The following is a 17,162-nucleotide window of genomic DNA, read 5'->3' as shown; positions in this document are numbered from 1 at the left end:
AAACTAAAAACATAGATGTAAACTAGTTGTACTCAAAGTTTACTGCTGTTATACTTAAAAGGCCAGTTTAGTACTAAGGAGTGTTGAAGTAGTACACATAGAAGTATACTACTAGTACACTGATATTTGTATACTTACTACATAAAGTATGCTTAAAAATATACTTGAACTTGTGTACTTAATCAAATAAACTGGAAGTATACTTCTTTTTAGTAAGGGTAGTAATCCCTGATTCCATAGACCAAACATGTCGTTTAACTGTTGGACGCGTCTCATTTGTCCTGCGTGAGAGATCGTGTTTGTCGCTGTTGCTCACTTTCAGTCCCGTTTAAATCATCACTTCATCATTTGTAAAGCAGGATTATTTCACACGAGCGCTCTGTCTCCGGTGTTCAGCATTACACTTTCTGTTGTTGGATTTATACGGACAAACGTGCAGTGCTGAGCGAGTGTGATGGATAATAGTGTGACTGAAAGTTTTTTGTGCCTCAAACGTTTGCTCATATTAGTTTGTTCAGTAGTTCTCTTCATTTTGCTGTCAAGCTGTTCTTTACGTGACTTTGTTTATTTTGTGTGGCCGTTTGTCGTGACGGCTGTTTTCAGAAGGTCCCAGAAACTCTCTGACCTGACAGATCATCAGCTTTCTTTGTATCTTTGTAGTTCTTTGCAGTAATGAAGACAACAGAAGTTTAGTTGAGTATTGGTTTTGGAGTTGATGGCTGTCTGAAATGATTCCTCATACACATGTCTGTGTCTCAGGTGCGGAGCCGGATCAGGATCAGCAGGAAATAGAGGAGAACGAGGAAGGTTGTGACGTCCTTCCCACCGCCGACTGTCCCGATGAAGAAGAGTCGCACACGCACGCTCCCCCCGAGCGACAGGACGCTCCTGACAACGAGGAGGAGTGTGAAAACTCAAAAGAACAGGAAGAGCAGGATGGAAACAAAGACGTGAGAGAGGAAGAGGCGGATAAAGAGGAGGAAGAGGACACGGAAGCCACACCCTCGCAGACGGCCGAGGACGAGCCGAAGACGCACGAGCGTCCGAACCAGGAAGAGGCAGATCCGCCGAAAGAGACGACAGAGAGACAAGAAGATGAGGAGGAGGATGAGGATGAATATGAAGATGAAGACTATGACGACGAGGAGGAGGAAGAGGAGGAGGAGGAGGAGGAGGAGGAGGAGGAGGAGGAAGCAGACGACGAAGGCCAGGAACATTCCATCAAGGACCACAATGACGTGTCTAAAACGAACGGTCACGTGATCATGTGCGTGCAGGAGCGTCTGTCGCCCGGCGTGCCGATCTCCTCGCCGCTCCTCTGCCCTCTGGTGGAGTCTGAGATCAGCACGACCGACCGCGACGCTTCCGACGCCTCGTACGAGCTCTACAACGGAGAAACCGCACTGACGAACGGAGCGCGGCACCGCGGCACCACGCCGCGCTTCCCCGAGCTTCCTCTGGATCCCGAACCGCCCGACTCCGAGCACGACGAGGCCCAGGCGCTCAGCGGCAACACCGACCGCAGCCGAACGGTGTCGTCGTCCAGCACCGGAGACACGCCGAAAGGTCAGACGCGCTTCATACACACACGCACAACTGAGTCATTCCGTGTCAAATCAACCGAATTCCAAAAAAGTTTTGATTTTGGTCATATTTTTTCAGATGAATATTTCCTGAGTAATCCACTGTTTTGTAGGTCAAATAGCCGTTTTCACTTGAGATTCAGAACCAAGTTACAGGGGGAAAAAATGACTCCATAAAGATGACAGCGTCATCATATTATTTTTACACAGAGATCAGTAGCTCTGTTAGTAAAATCTGTTGACTTTTTGTTGCATTATGAGCCAATGGTGACCATTCAAAAATGGAGAAAAGTCATAAAAAATCGAGAATCGGTCAAACATTCTAAAAAAAATAGAAATGTATTTTTTTGTCATATCCCCCAGCCCTAGTTTGCAAAAATATACTTCTTTTCTTTTAAAGAGGAATGTGTGAAGAACAAATAATGTTAAAACTAGAGATGCTTCTTATTTCTTTCTGTCAAGACACTGCATTGAACACCAGTCTGAGTGACATTAATATTCTTTTTCTAAAGTTTGTGTGTCTATAACTCAAGAAGTATTAAAGATATCACAGTATGATTTTAGATTCTAGTTCTTCATGAACTAGTTTTGTGTTTTTCTGGTCATTACTGTTTACAATGCAAATATGCAAATAATAACAGTAAACCAGAGATTAAGATTGTACAGTGTGACGCGTCAGATTATCGCCAATATCGCCAAACCGTACAGGCCCGTAAAAAAGAAAATGGTTAAAGGAAAGTTTGTTAAGACCCAATATCTAAAAGAGCATTAATATATCGTTAATACTTTTCCCCATTTCCCCATTTTCCCCATTTAATCGTTTCCCCATTTGTGAATGGTCACCATTGGCACATAATGCAACACAGATTGATAAAGTCAACAGATTTTACTAATAGAACAAACAATCTCTGTGTAACAATAAGATAATGACGCTGTTAACTTTATAAAGTCATTTTTACCCCCTGTAATTTGGCTCTGAATATGAAGTGAAAATGGCCATTTTGACCTTCCTCTACAGAATAGTGTATTACTCAGTAAATATTCATCCATGACATTTAATATTTTGGCTTTCATCACTATACAGGTCTGTCTTTCTTTAGAAAAAATATTAGCAAAATCCCAAATTTGAGCCAGAGACCTCTGGTTGAGTTGACACACAATGACCAACTGCTGGTTACTGTGAGCAGGTTAATAAACGCTCTGTCTGTCTGTCGTCTGATGGTCCATCTGCAGTGAAGGTCAGAGCGGCCGATCTACTGGTGAATCCTCTGGATCCGAGGAACGCAGATGTTCTGAGAGTCAAAATCGCTGATCTGGGCAATGCGTGCTGGGTGGTAAGACGCAGACACAACACTCGAGCTGTCCGTACGATTGTAAATGCTTGTGTAAGACAGACCGTCATCTGTGTAATCCATGCTTTTCCAGCACAAACACTTCACGGAGGACATCCAGACGCGGCAGTACCGCTCCATCGAGGTGCTGATCGGAGCGGGATACAGCACACCCGCCGATATCTGGAGCACGGCCTGCATGGTGAGCGTCCGACCGACCGCGTCCGCTGCCGCCGCTGCCCGTGTGTGTGTCATTGAGTTTGATCTGTGTGTCGTCCGCAGGCGTTTGAGCTGGCCACCGGAGACTACCTGTTTGAGCCGCACTCTGGCGAAGACTACTCTCGTGATGAAGGTACCGCTCAGCCTGCCTGCTTTACGCTTCCTGTCGGGCGCTCAGAATGGCGTAGCGCTCGTACTGCGCTGTCTTCAGCGTTTGCCGTGACTCTCGATTTCTACAGACAAACGGCTTTTTTACGGCTAGTCAGACGATATCGCGGTTGATTTTACATCACCTTCACTGCGCTGGAATCAGAGACGCACGGGACTCGCCGTGACGCTGCTTTAACAAGACGATCTCTGATTCTGGGTCTGATTTTTAGCCTCCTGAGACCCTGCGTCCTCATGTGAGGACTTTATATTTTAGTGAATTTATCTAAAACTGTACACGGCACAGTTTTATGTCTGGATGTCCTGTACAGAGCACATTCAGGCTTTTCAGGGATGCTAAATGTTTGGCTGTGAGCACTTCCTCTGTCTAATAGTAATTTAGTGACTCTCTTATTTTTGTGTCATAAATCAACATCTCAGGAAAATGTTATGTGGTTTCAAATCAAAATATGACTTTCTGTTACGAAACAGGATGTTGATTTCATACATGTCCTCATATGAGGACACCGGGACTAAAAGCATGTTTATTACGCATTTTGGGAGACATAACAAATGAATAGGGAATGAAATTATATTTTAATATTCCTGTGAAATATGATATATTATTATGAAAATCTTGTCAATTATTACTTCCATTACTACACCTCTATTTTTAATGACATGTTGCCCCGAAAACACACTAATATGCAAATCAGATTTAATTTATAGATACATTGTATATAATGAGTGAACCCGTTTATGGCCATTTTACACACATGGTATATAAAATCATTCTGTTATAACATAGATGACACTCATCTTTATACAAAACTAAAAATGTATAAAAATCAATAGTCTTTGCCTATGCAGTGATGTCCTCTACCAGGGATGTAGCATAGCCTAACTTATGAAATAACCATTTAAAACATTTTCTGTTTTTTGTTTTTTGTTAATTTTTTTTTTAAATGCTGTAATGTAATGACATGAAATTTTTTTTTTAACATTATCATCAATTTTTAAATTTGGATCAAAATATTTATATACAGAGTCATTAGAGCAGCGAATGACAGCAGTGACCAATCAGAATCAAGTATCACTCAGAGACGACGAGCCGCTGCTACTTTGTAGTTTTTAGGCGCTTTCTGAACTACACACGCATCATGATGAGGCTATGATCGCACGGCGTGCGCGGTACGCTAATACGCCATTCTGAACACGCCGGCTTCTGTCGTTCACTCTGAACTCTGTTCATCTTGATTCTGTCCTTCTCTGTCACTCAGGATGAAGTTGAAAGCTTAGCGTAACTGTTAGCACTGATGTTTCCTGCTGCATTCAGATGTTGTTTTTTAGCTGATACTAAACTTCCGCTTTCTCCCTTCTGATCCCTTCCTCCGTATTTTCCCGTCACGCTTCCCTCTTCCCCTTCCTCTTCCTGTCTCTGTCTCCTGTAGATCATATAGCTCACATCATAGAGCTTCTTGGCTGCATTCCTCGCCACTTTGCTCTTTCTGGAAAATATTCCCGGGAATTCTTCAATCGGAGAGGTAGCGTTAGAGACAGAGGGAGGACGGACGCGAGCGCCGCCGCACACACACGCACGAGACCGCGGCTTTACGGCCTGATGTTAGAGGGGTCATGAAAGGCATTTTCACCGCTCTGTTTAATGATTTGCGAGATCAGCCGGCAGAGAATTTGTGAAAATGATTATTTTTCATCCTCATTTTCACTCTGTGTCAGAAACGGCGTCAAAAAGTACTTTCATTATAATAGACTGAGAAAAATTAACAAGTGAGAAAAGAGACAAACAAAACATTCTCATTCATTTGCACGAGGTTGAAAATAAACTTCAGCCACACATTTCTAATAGTTCGATCTGTTAGGATGAGCTCAGATCTTAGAGACGCGGTTTGTGTTGAGGCGTGAAAATTGCTCAGCGTGTTTTTATTGTAGAATAAACTCTTATATGTGCAGATATCAAAGGCATTTTGATTTTCCGTTTCATGACCCCTTTAATGACAGTCGGTCCTGCAGGTGTCTGATCTGAATCACGCTGGTTTCATCCAGACATCAGACCGGTGTGTGTGTGTGTGTGTGTGTGTGTGACCGTCCGTCCTCCTGCGCCGCTGCATGAATAACTCATGTCGTGTGTGTGTGTGTGTGTGTGTGTGTGTGTGTGTGTGTGTGTGGGTCAGACCACATCGCTCTCATTATGGAGTTACTGGGAAAAATCCCCCGCAAGATCATCGCAGCCGGAAAATACAGCCGTGAGTTCTTCTCAAAGAAAGGTAACGCTGACAGTCTGTCGCTCAGGAGCGTTTCATTCACTCCACTGACATTCTGATTCATTTTGTCAAATGGTTCTGCTCTGAGCTCTGTTTACCGTCCGTTCTGACGTCAGATACAATATAATAAATGATATTCTTGATGCAGATCACTCAGTATATCGCTCAAGGCTGGTATCATCCAGTCTCCATGCTCCGCTTTAGTTGGTTCTTAGATTGACTAATGAGCATCTGTGAGAATCTCCCGCCATTATTGAAGAGTAAACTCTAATCGCTGCTATCTATCTAACCGGTTATGGTTTCAGAGTCAAAGACAGTGGGTTTTCCAATTTCCATAGCTCAGCTTTATTGACCTGATGCAACTGATCAGTTTCCAAGCAGTTTTTGATGCAAGTAAACAATCATTAATACAATCTGAATTACACGCAGTAGGACAAATTAACACAACAGAACAACACAAATGAAACAGTGCTTGAGGTGTTTCAGGTAGGTTGGATTAAGCAAGAAATACTGCAGAAACAAATTTGTCAAATGTTAAAAAAAAAAAAAAAGTTTAAATGTTTAAACATGTTTACACTAGTGCATTTTCATTTTTAAAACGGCATTTTAAAATGAAAACAATCCTTGTCTACACTACACAACTGAAAACACATGCATGACCATTCATTACGTACAGCCATAGATATGTACAGGTAGATGCCCTGTGATTTAGATGGCAGACACATCTACGTGCTTTGAGCAGTCAAATGTGGAGTCCACCTGTACACATCTATGGGCACAACAATGAGCATGATGTTATTGTTTACACGGTCATCAAACATATATGCAGAGCGAATGTTTTCAAGAGTCTCTGTTTTGGCCTGTTTACAATGAAACGCAACCCCAGAGTTTTTAAAAGCCTGTTTTCGAGGGTCGAAAACGCCGGAGAAGTGTAAATGACAGGCGTAACCGTAGCAAATGTTATGTGTTTCAAAATGAAAACACACTAGTGTAAACGCAGCCTTAGGCTGATGATACACTGGGCAACTTTTCGGCCAATGACGCCGTCACCTGGCAACTAGGTGAGACGCGGCCCACGACCAGTCTTATACAGATAGAAATGTGTTACCCATTCTCAATGGGAAAGTGCCCACGCAACATTGTTCAACAAAAACGTGCGCAGCAAAATTGCTCAAAAAGTGGTTCTGTGTATCATCAGCCTTACAGTATTATTGTGGGTGGTAATAACAGTAATCATGTCTTGCAGTTAATTAATACATTAATATTGTGGGTGAGCCTTGCAATAATATTGTGGTCTTGCATTAATAGTGTGTAACATTAATATTGTGGGCGGGTCTTGCATTAATATTGTGGGCGGGTCTTGCATTAATATTGTGGGCGGGTCTTGCATCAGCGTTTGTCCCTGCAGCAGCAGCAGCTGATCCATGTTTCTCTCTGCAGGTGAGCTGCGGCACATCACCAAACTCAAGCCCTGGTCTCTGTTTGACGTGCTGGTGGAGAAATACGGCTGGTCGGCCGAGGACGCCGGTCACTTCACGCACTTCCTGCTGCCCATGCTGGAGATGGTGCCGGAGAAACGAGCCTCGGCTTCAGAATGCCTCAACCACCCGTGGCTGATCTCGTAGCACTTTGGTCCCTCAGACTCATCGACGCCCCCCTGCGGCCCCGTCCTGAACTGCAGCCCGCCTTCATTAGAGAGGAAGAACCAGAGAGAGGAGGGTGTCAAAGGGGCGAGGGTGGGCTTCAGCGCGCGCACACACACACACACACACACGGTAGAAACATCTTCATGTCTCATCTGAGAGCTTCATTCACCGTCTTCCTCAGCGTCATTCAACAGAACTGACATTTTACACACTGAAAACAGAGATCATTTCACTTTATCTGACAGATAAAAGAGCATTTATTCCTTTATGTGATTCATTCTCATGAAATTTTAATTTAGGAGTGTGGATCGGTAAGGTTTATAACTCGTGGCGGCATGTACTCATGCCTTCGGCGGTTCCTAGTAAAACAAATATTTATAAATGCACACACATTAAAATATTATGAGCGATCATTCACCTCAGTGACTGTGAATATGAGTCACTGAAACAGCTGTGAGTGTGTGTGAGTGTGTGTGTGTGTGTGTGTGTGTGTGTGTGTGTGTGTGTGTGTGTGTGTGAGTGTGTGAGTGAATGTGTGTGTGTGAGTGTGTGTGTGTGTGTGTGAGTGAGTGTGTGTGAGTGTGTGTGTGTGAGTGTGTGTGTGAGTGTGTGTGTGTGTGTGTGAGTGTGTGTGTGTGTGTGTGTGAGTGAGTGTGTGTGTGTGTGTGAGTGTGTGTGTGTGTGTGTGTGTGTGTGTGTGAGTGTGTGTGTGTGTGTGTGAGTGTGTGTGTGTGTGTGTGTGAGTGAGTGTGTGTGTGTGTGTGTGTGTGTGTGTGTGTGTGTGTGTGAGTGTGTGTGAGTGTGTGTGTGTGTGTGTGTGTGTGTGTGTGTGTGTGTGTGTGTGTGTGTGTGTGAGCAACACACACTGCTAGTTCATGTATTTGACAGGAAGCCCACCTGAGTCCCTCTGCATGAAGCCCCGCCTCTTTCGCCCCACCATCCAATCAGGTTCTGCAAAGGAGCTGTTTACAAACCTCATTCCTCACACACACACACACACACACACACACACACACACACACTGCCCTGGGAAATATGAATCCAGAAGACAAAGAGACGCTTTGGTTTGTGGAGAGCAAACGGATGGACGTTGCCGCCGTCGACTGTTCCCCGTCTGGTTTTACGTTTTTATCCGAAGCTTCGAGTCTCGATTCCGACGACAACATTCCCGATTCTCCGGCGGTGCGACCCGCTCGCTTACACCTTCTCTGCACTTTCTCCGGCAGGACGGACGTCTCGCTCCGGGGCTTTCGTGTAACGAGGCTGCACTTGTGTTCGTACTTTTTGTTCAGGGAAACGTACCGATGTACAGAGATCCAGCAAACTGTCCAAAAACTCGCAACTGCTTGAGCGCAAGATAAACACGCCGCCGACAGGAGTCGGTCGTCACGGAGATGTGGACGGTCGTCGCGGCAGCCGTTTCCGTGGCCTCACGCTGCTCGAAACGCATCGTCATCGTCGTCATCATCATGATCATGATCGTCGTCACAGTTAGTCCAGTTGCCTATTTTCGCAATAAAAGTAGATGGTGAAATATTTTTAAAACTATTTAAATTGATTTAAAAGAAAAGCAGTTCTCTGATGTTGTGACAGTGACAGAGTTTAGTCGTAATAAGGTGATTGTGTTTCGTCTATTTCGAGATGTTTTATTTCCTTCGTTTGGGTTTTTTATTCGGTTGTCACTTCCTTCATGACATCGACTCGTGCTGCTCTGTGAGGACTCGTGTGACAGTCATGACTTTTATTGAACATTTTTGCAATAATAGTGATTACGATGATGAATTTTTGCACCGGAAGCTCCTGATGTGTCTCACGCAGCCACGCTGACTGTTCTTCCCAACGTCGACAACTGCGTCCTTGTTTTTCATCGACAGATTTAATAAAATTGTAAATTAATGGATCGAATTGCCTGAACATTTCCACCCTTCTTGTTCTGCGTGTGAGTTTCTCTTATTATGAGCAGCGATCCAGAGCTCTCTGACAATTAGTTAGTCAGTACCCGGCAGGAAGAATTGAATCTGCTTTGCACTAAAGAAGCGCATGAGGTGAAGTCTGAAGTCCTTTAAGACCAGTGTTTTCACTAGGATGTGTGAACCGTCATTCAGCTTCATTCTCTGTAGCGTGAACAGCGTTTGAGTTTCGTCCTACTTGTAATTCATAAAAGATTTGAATATATATTTTCAATTTAAGTTGTCTAACGGTGCCAGGAGTCATGTTGTAAAACAGAAAAGTAAGAGTTGTTGAAAGTGTTTTAACTGCAGTCAAACTTAAAGCGAAAACCATGTTGAAAATAAAGAACAGCCCTGTATAAGCTGCAGGTTCCTCCAGCTCCAGACGGCCTGATCAAACACACCTGCAGCAGGTGATCAGCCGCAGAGAGTCTGGTGACGGCTGAGCTGATCATCCACAGCAAACCTGGTAAGAGATTTACACGCCGTTTCACCGGAGGACTCATGGATTGACTGACTAGACCGATAAATACACTAAATTAGTAGCATACTGATGAAATGACTTTAAATGTTCTGTTAATTAGAAGGTTTTTTATTGTTGTCTCATCACTACATACAGCTTTCAACGTGAGCCAACAGCATGAAAGTACACTGGTGAGGGAAAGAAAATGTTAGACATGAAATTTAAGACTCTTAACAGTTTGATCATATTTTTATATTTTAAGTAACATGAATTGAAGCTAACTCATGTTGTAATCGATGAACAGTGCTGGGAATGTTCCTTTAAACAAGCAATTAGTTATAGTTACTAGTTACTTCTCACAAATAGTAACTGAGTTACATCATTATAAAAGTGACTAATTACCAGGGAAAGTAACTATTGTGTTACTTTAAACAAAAAAGATCAATTATGTCAAATAACTTGGATGCCCCAATATTAAACATGTTGAATGACATTTCTAGTTTACTCACCAGACTAATATTAAATATCTGATATATTATTATATCATAGTCAACGTTTGAAGTGGATCAGAAAAGTTAATCAAAGTTGTGAGTTGTGAAAGACAATGAACGGGTATTGTTTTGGTTTTAGGATGAAAACTTTTAAGTTTGATGAAAGGTTTTGATCCTCTTTAAATGTGGACTACTATACATATATAAAGCTTAATGGTGCAGTTTTTTAACTTGCATAACAAAAATACTACGAATTCTGCTACTAATAACAATATAAAACACACTAAGGTTTAATGAGCTGCTGGGTTCATGAATATTAATCACGTTGTCTGCGTTCGCTCGATCTGATTTGCTGAAATCAAAACAGGGAAGATAATAGATGAGCACCAGTCAATTCTGCATGGTAAATAAGTCTCACACTACAGTTTACAGTTTGTCAAATACAGGTGTGCATCCATTCAGATAAACTAAAAAATAAAATTACAATAATATTATAATAAATTATAGTAAATCCGCATTTTATCGTCAGTAACGGTCCGGGCATTGTAACGAGGAAAACAGTAATTTGATTACTTGTTACTAAAAAAAATAACGCCGTTAGTAACACCGTTTATTTATGATGCCGTTATTCCCATGACTGTCAGTGAAGCTGTCTACATGTCTGTGTGATTAATGACACTCTTATTTACATCGTGCTTTTATCAGCATTTTGTTTATGATGAGAGAATTCAGTCAGCGAGCGCACACTGAACAAAACTCCCTGTTTCAGTGATCACTCATCTGAACGCCTCTGATTGGCCATTGCGTTCCTAAGCTCAACAGAATGGTGTGTGATTGGACCGCAGGGCCCCACACAATTGGTGCCTAAACAGGCTTCTGTGTGTGTTGTGGTGTGACATCCACTGTGTGAGTGTGAACTCTCCGACTGACACAAACTGAATTAAGAACAGACTTTTCAAACCCCTTTGACCGTAGTTAAAAAGAGTGCACCTCCAGTCCTGATCCTGGACAGCAGATAGAAAACACATGTGACTTGATTAGTGACGCCACAAGCGATAAAAGGTGTCTTCCATGTTAGTTTTTGTCTTAATTAGCCCTGACCACAACACGTGAAATTGCTGTTTTAGAAACGGTTTGTATTTCTGCGAAGTCACGGTTGGAACAACATACAAATCGACAATTCTAATGTCAGGTACTGATGATGTGCTGTATTTAATGTTACAAGTGTCTAATGTGAGTAACAAAGTTTACCTCGGATGTTGCAAATGAATTTATGCAAACATGTAGCATACGACGGGGCTAAAGGCGCTTTTGATTTTATTTTCCTGGGTCAATATCAGTGCCTTTCAACTCTCACATTATGCAAACATTTTGGTCTTAATTTCCTATTCACTTTATGTCATGTCATAAACACTAGACGCTCAAGTACTACAGAAACATTTTTTAGATAATTATAGGACATTGTTTGAGGCATAAACCTTAAGATACGTCCACCTTGTCATGGACACATATATTACTGTTAAATACAATTTCATTGCAATGTAAAGATGCAAATGATATTTTTCTAAAAGGTTTAATGTCTCTTTCCTAATCAGGGTTATTTGTTTGCTTTCAAATTCTAAATACATGTGTTTTTAAAGAAACTCAATTTGCACATGTATTTTTTCTTATTTGGAGAATATTTGGATGGCGTTTTTTGTTTGCATGTTATTGCCCACACCTAGCTATTGAACACACTGGATTATACAGATATGATTGAATTATTATTTAAAATATTAGTTTAAAATATCAAGATGGCAGGGTGGACACATAAAGCAGAACACACAAAGCATGACTTTTTCAACTTTGAAAAAAATAATATAATAATAAATAATATAATTCTTGTGCACCCAATGTCCCTCAGCTGTTGAAATTCCCGCCACTGAAGAGACAAAAAATCTGTTGTCCTGGTGTCACTAAAGGGGACGTTCTTCTTCTTAAAGGGACAGATTCCAGGGTGGACAACCATTCAAGCGATGTGGACAAACTCTTCTTTTTTATTAAATAAAAATATAGTTTTTTATGACCAAATGGTCAGTACACTTAATCTGAATAACCTATTATTTAACAAAATATTAATAGGAGAACAAATTTTTATGATTTGACTATATTTTACTCTCATTCAAATTCAATGAACTGCTCATGGGACACAGCAAAATAATACACATCCTCCTACACAAAACTAAAAGAATCTAGAAAATGTATCTAAAGAACCAAGTAATGCTTTTATTATGAATATAAAAACATAGCCTAATATAACACACTCTTTCATAATCATTTTTATGTTAAGTTATGGCAAGTGAGTTATTTATGTACAGGACACCAAAAGGGACCCTACAGTGATGCTGACCCTCCTCTAAACCACTTGATGGCCAAAAAATGTGATGTAGCACTTTCCGCTTTTCAAGATGCATGTGCAAATTTGTCTGATGCTCAGCGCGATTGCGGGCAGTCGATTCTGTGCTTACTTGATCTAATATTTAATGTTTTTAAAAATGTTGTAGATTTAAGTAGCAGATGAGAAGCACTAAAATTATTAAATATATCTTGAGACAAAGGTCTTTCTAATGATTTTCACTTTTGTTTAAGATAATTAGGGTGAAGTCAGCTACAATGGGCCAAATAAGGTTGTAGTGTCATATATCTCTTTACATTTGTACAGAAAATCACAATAATTAAAACACATACACTCTTCCATTTGTTAACATGACATTGTTAGATTCAAATCATATATATTATGTTATGTGTCCATCTTAGAAATAATCACCATGTTTAGAATGAAACCTTCATATTTAAAAACATGATATTAATCTCATCATGTAATAAAATATCATTTGTTGTTACTACTGTAAATCTATATTAAATTATTATGGGATCTCCTTCAGTGCCCCAGAATCTTTACTTTTTAAAATTATTTTGTTTATGTATACATATTTATATATATATATTTAAATATACACATATACATACACACACACATATATATATATATATATATATATATATATGTATGTATTTTTATGTTAAAGGGGTCATCGGATGCTAAGTTCACTTTTACATGTTGTTTGAACATTAATGTGTGTTGGCAGTGTATGTACAAATCACACCCACAGAGGCCACTCCCACCATAGTTGATTGACATGAGTGTCTTAACTCAGATCAGCTGTAACAGTCCAATCTCCATTGTTTTGATGCTGGAGCAGGGATGTAAGTTAGACAAGAATATCTCTGATTGAGTGATTGAGGTGTTGTGTTGCTGGATGTAATAATGAACATAGTGGTCGTCATTTACTTCCGACATCTGAGCCGCTGAAGATGCAGTGGATTACGTTTGTTTGTGAAGGGAATGCGCCTCCCGATCTACATTTGCATTTAAAGGAACAACCCCTTAGAATGAGATGATTTTTGCAGAGCTGATTTTGACAAGGTAAAAAGGGTGTTGTTTTACAAAACCATTGAGAATTTTTAACCAAAGTATATTAGAGACTTTTCATTAAGACCTTAAAGAATCATATCAACTTGTGGAAAATGGGCATCTGATGACCCCTTTAACAATTTGTAATGACAGTATATTAATTGAACAATAATTATTTTATTTATCAAAATGAGCATAAATAGTACAAACTACAAACAAAAAGCAGGATGCTGTGTGTGGGATAACCCTTGCCACCTCATACATTTATAAGATTTTTAAACAAAATCAACCACTTGTATGATTTATTTTCACACAAAATCAGTTGTTCCATAAATGTTCAATACAAACGTATATATTTTTTCTGCAAACATACATACTGAGCGCAGTGAAAACCACATGTGTCTTTAGCCCCGTTGTACCCTACGTTAAAATCACAAACTCAATGTGAACTAACAAGTGTTTTCCATAACAAAGATGCATCAGTCACACGACAGTATGTCATTTTAATGATGTTACGGTTTAATATTTATGAATTAGATTATAAACTTGTTCATTTCGTTGGGAGTACAGTGCAAAAAAAAAAAAAAAAGGTCTGGTCAGGGGCGTAGCCAGGGCCGACCCAAGCCTTTATGGGGCCCTAAGCAGATTTATTTTGGGGCCCCTCGGTGTCGCCAGTACGACCGATTATTGTCAATGCTTGATTATCCGCACACCATAAATCAAACGCACCCATTATCAGTTTTATTTGTTGCATCTGTGTTGCTTACATCCAGTGTCGGGAAGGTTACTTTGGAAATGTAATAGGTTACAGATTACAAGTTACTATATTTAAAATGTAATAAGTAGTGAAACGTTTCAATTACTTTATTAAAGTAATGTAACTTATTACATTTGATTACTTTGTGATTACTTTTCTAAATTTCTAAAATTCTCAACTGTTAATCATTTTGAAACATTTAAACCAGGCAGAGTTAAACTTACAGTAGCACTCAACACTGATTACTGTCAGACTTTTAAAATCCTTTATCACTTGAATTAAGATTATAGTATAAGTAAGGGATAATATACATCTGTATTTTGCAATAACAACTGGCTGGATTACACAGCTGCTTGCCACAAAAGCAAATCATTAGACATGAAACACTGATGTGAGTTGAAATATTCAAATGCAAAGATTCTGTGAAGAAATCAGTTGCTTGTAAACGGCAAGTTTAAACTAGACAGACATTTAAGGGATGTGGTGCAGACCGCTTTGATTACAAAACATCTCACCGCATAAATAATTAAGCACTGGCACACACAGTACTAGTTTCTTAGTTTTCTTATAATCCATTACAGTGTATGAAACAAAATAGCAGCAGCTGTGTTTAAAACAAAAGAACAAGTCCACAAACCAGGACGACATAATCAAGAAATTGTACACATAATATTGAACTGAGTTTTAATATTTTATTAGCTAACCAAACGCAAAGCTTGCACTAAGAAAAATTATCAAGTGTATAGGCCAACGTAAGTTTCCTAGATGAGTCAGTGTTATTCGCTTTTACCAGTCGTTATCAGGGAATAACACACCTTGGAATGTCACGATTGACCAATCAGAATCAAGCATTCCACAGAGCCATGTAATAATTTTATTTAAAAATTTATTTTTAGATCATTCTGAGGTTAAATTCAGATTTGAAATCATAACAAGAAATAGTTTAATAGCTATGATACTGGATTTTAAATCAAATGTTTGCTTAGTTATGACAGAAAACACTGCCATCTAACAATGCCTTGGAAAAAACAATCTTAAAAACTAAAGTATATGCATAAACCCACATAGGAAATAAAAGAGTTATCGAATAAGCATGTGTCCTGTTCTGTGTCCTAAACTCCCGAAACACTGGGGTCTCATTTTAGAGCAGTCAATGCAATTTATAAAAGTAGACAATTAAATCTGTGTGTGTGTGTGTGAGTGTGTGAAAAGATTCAGATGTAATCCCCTTTGTAATCATTAATATTTTTCAAAAGTAACTTTAATTTAATTACATACTTTTTCTCAGTAACTGTAACTAATTACAATTACATTTATTTTGTAATTAAATGACGTAATTCCGTGACATGTAATTAGTTACTCCCCAACACTGCTTACATCTAAATATACGTCTACAGTTCCAGCGACAGGGTTAAAACCTCCAGTGTAGTTTCATTAAATGACTTCTACAATAACACACTGTGAAACTGTAAAGCTTGTGTTATTATACAGTGATTTACTACAGTGAGTTTTTGCCAATCCATCCCTTCATACATGTACAGTACACAATTATTTAGTCCTAAATTAAAATTAAGTCCCGTTTTCATGTAAAATTCTTGTGTACTGTATGTACAGTAAAGGAGGTTTTGGGATTGGCAGAATATGTTCAGTCAGTTTGCACACAGGTGTTTACTATAGCACTGTAAACAATACACTGAATGAATTACTGGACTTCATTTGTGGCTAAAGCAGCCTATAGTGAATATACATAAATTAACTTTATTAACAAACTTGATGATAAATGCTGTGTTTCGAGTCAAACACATTTTATATTCATAAACAGTGTGTTCTGATAATTGTCAGCAAAAGCAGTTTGTGTCAAATATAATTATTTTCTGTTCATATAAAGTTCAGAATCAGTCCGTGATCGCATGAGTTTCGTGTCAAATACATTTATAAGTGTTTTAAAGCTTGTTGTTTTGTAGAACGTCACAGTTATACATGATATTATATAAAAATATAATTTTATTTTCAGAATGACATCATTATTTTTCTCAAACACAGTCAGTGGCGTAAAACATTATGGACCATTACTGTATTACTGTAATTACTGTAATTACTCTGGACATCGAATCCTTTGTTTTGACATCAGATTAATTCTGACTTGGTTGAAGGAAAGTATTTGGATTTTATATTTAAAAATTACCTCGAGTTATGGTCAGGGAGCTAGTTAACTAGCCAGTTCGCATCAGCTAACTGTAACGCCAAGCCAGCAGAGGGAGCCCTCACCCCAGTACTGCCTGCATGCTCCCTCTGCTGCTTCTACTGTCACTTCCTGTTTGGCAGTATATAAGGACTCACCATGTGCTCACACCTTTGCGAAGTATTGCCAGTTTCACCTGCCTTACCAAGCGTTTATAATTACTCTGTTGGATTACCTGTTGCGACCTTGCTTTGTTTATGGACTCTTGATTTCACGGATTACCCCTGTTGGATTGTTTGCCTGTTTGGACTGTTTTCAAGGTTTGACCCTTCTCTGCCCTTTGACTATCGCTCCCTGGATTTCCCTATTGTTATGGTTGCTTTCATGGACTGTCTGCTTGGTATTTGACCCACTGCCTGTATAAACTCTCTGCTGTTTGGATTACGTTTACGTTTTGGACTGCTTTTCCGGTTATTGACCCTCTGCCTGTTTCATTGTGTATGTTTGCTGTTGTTTATAATAAACTTCTGCAATTGGATTCTACACCACCTCAGCGTCCTCGTTACAGAATACTTCGCCTCCCCTGAAGCCAGCAGAAGTTACAGCGCACACACAACCAGAATCATGAACCCAGCAGTATCCCGTCTCATCTGCCTTC

General features: G+C 39.7%; 1 protein-coding gene across 4 annotated transcripts in view; it reads left to right on the top strand.

The window, feature by feature from the left end:
• Positions 1-9,113, top strand: part of srpk2 (SRSF protein kinase 2) — a 41,671-nt gene extending 32,558 nt beyond the window's left edge. For 2 of the 4 annotated variants that reach the window (XM_051099602.1, XM_051099604.1), the window contains 6 exons: positions 760-1,566; positions 2,817-2,917; positions 3,009-3,116; positions 3,197-3,266; positions 5,473-5,565; positions 7,003-9,113. In XM_051099602.1, the coding sequence (XP_050955559.1) occupies positions 760-1,566; positions 2,817-2,917; positions 3,009-3,116; positions 3,197-3,266; positions 5,473-5,565; positions 7,003-7,187 (1,364 nt within the window). In that variant the 3' untranslated portion in view covers positions 7,188-9,113. Of the gene's footprint in view, positions 1-759; positions 1,567-2,816; positions 2,918-3,008; positions 3,117-3,196; positions 3,267-4,731; positions 4,825-5,472; positions 5,566-7,002 lie in introns of all 4 variants that reach the window. The other 2 variants (XM_051099603.1, XM_051099605.1) reach the window with 1 other exon arrangement.
• The last annotated feature ends 8,049 nt before the right edge of the window (positions 9,114-17,162 follow it).

The sequence above is a fragment of the Labeo rohita genome, chromosome 25 (genome assembly GCF_022985175.1).
Source record: "Labeo rohita strain BAU-BD-2019 chromosome 25, IGBB_LRoh.1.0, whole genome shotgun sequence".
Classification (NCBI taxonomy): Eukaryota; Metazoa; Chordata; class Actinopteri; order Cypriniformes; family Cyprinidae; genus Labeo; species Labeo rohita.
Note: the sequence above shows the minus strand (reverse complement) of the source record. Positions and strands in the feature narration are given on the sequence as shown.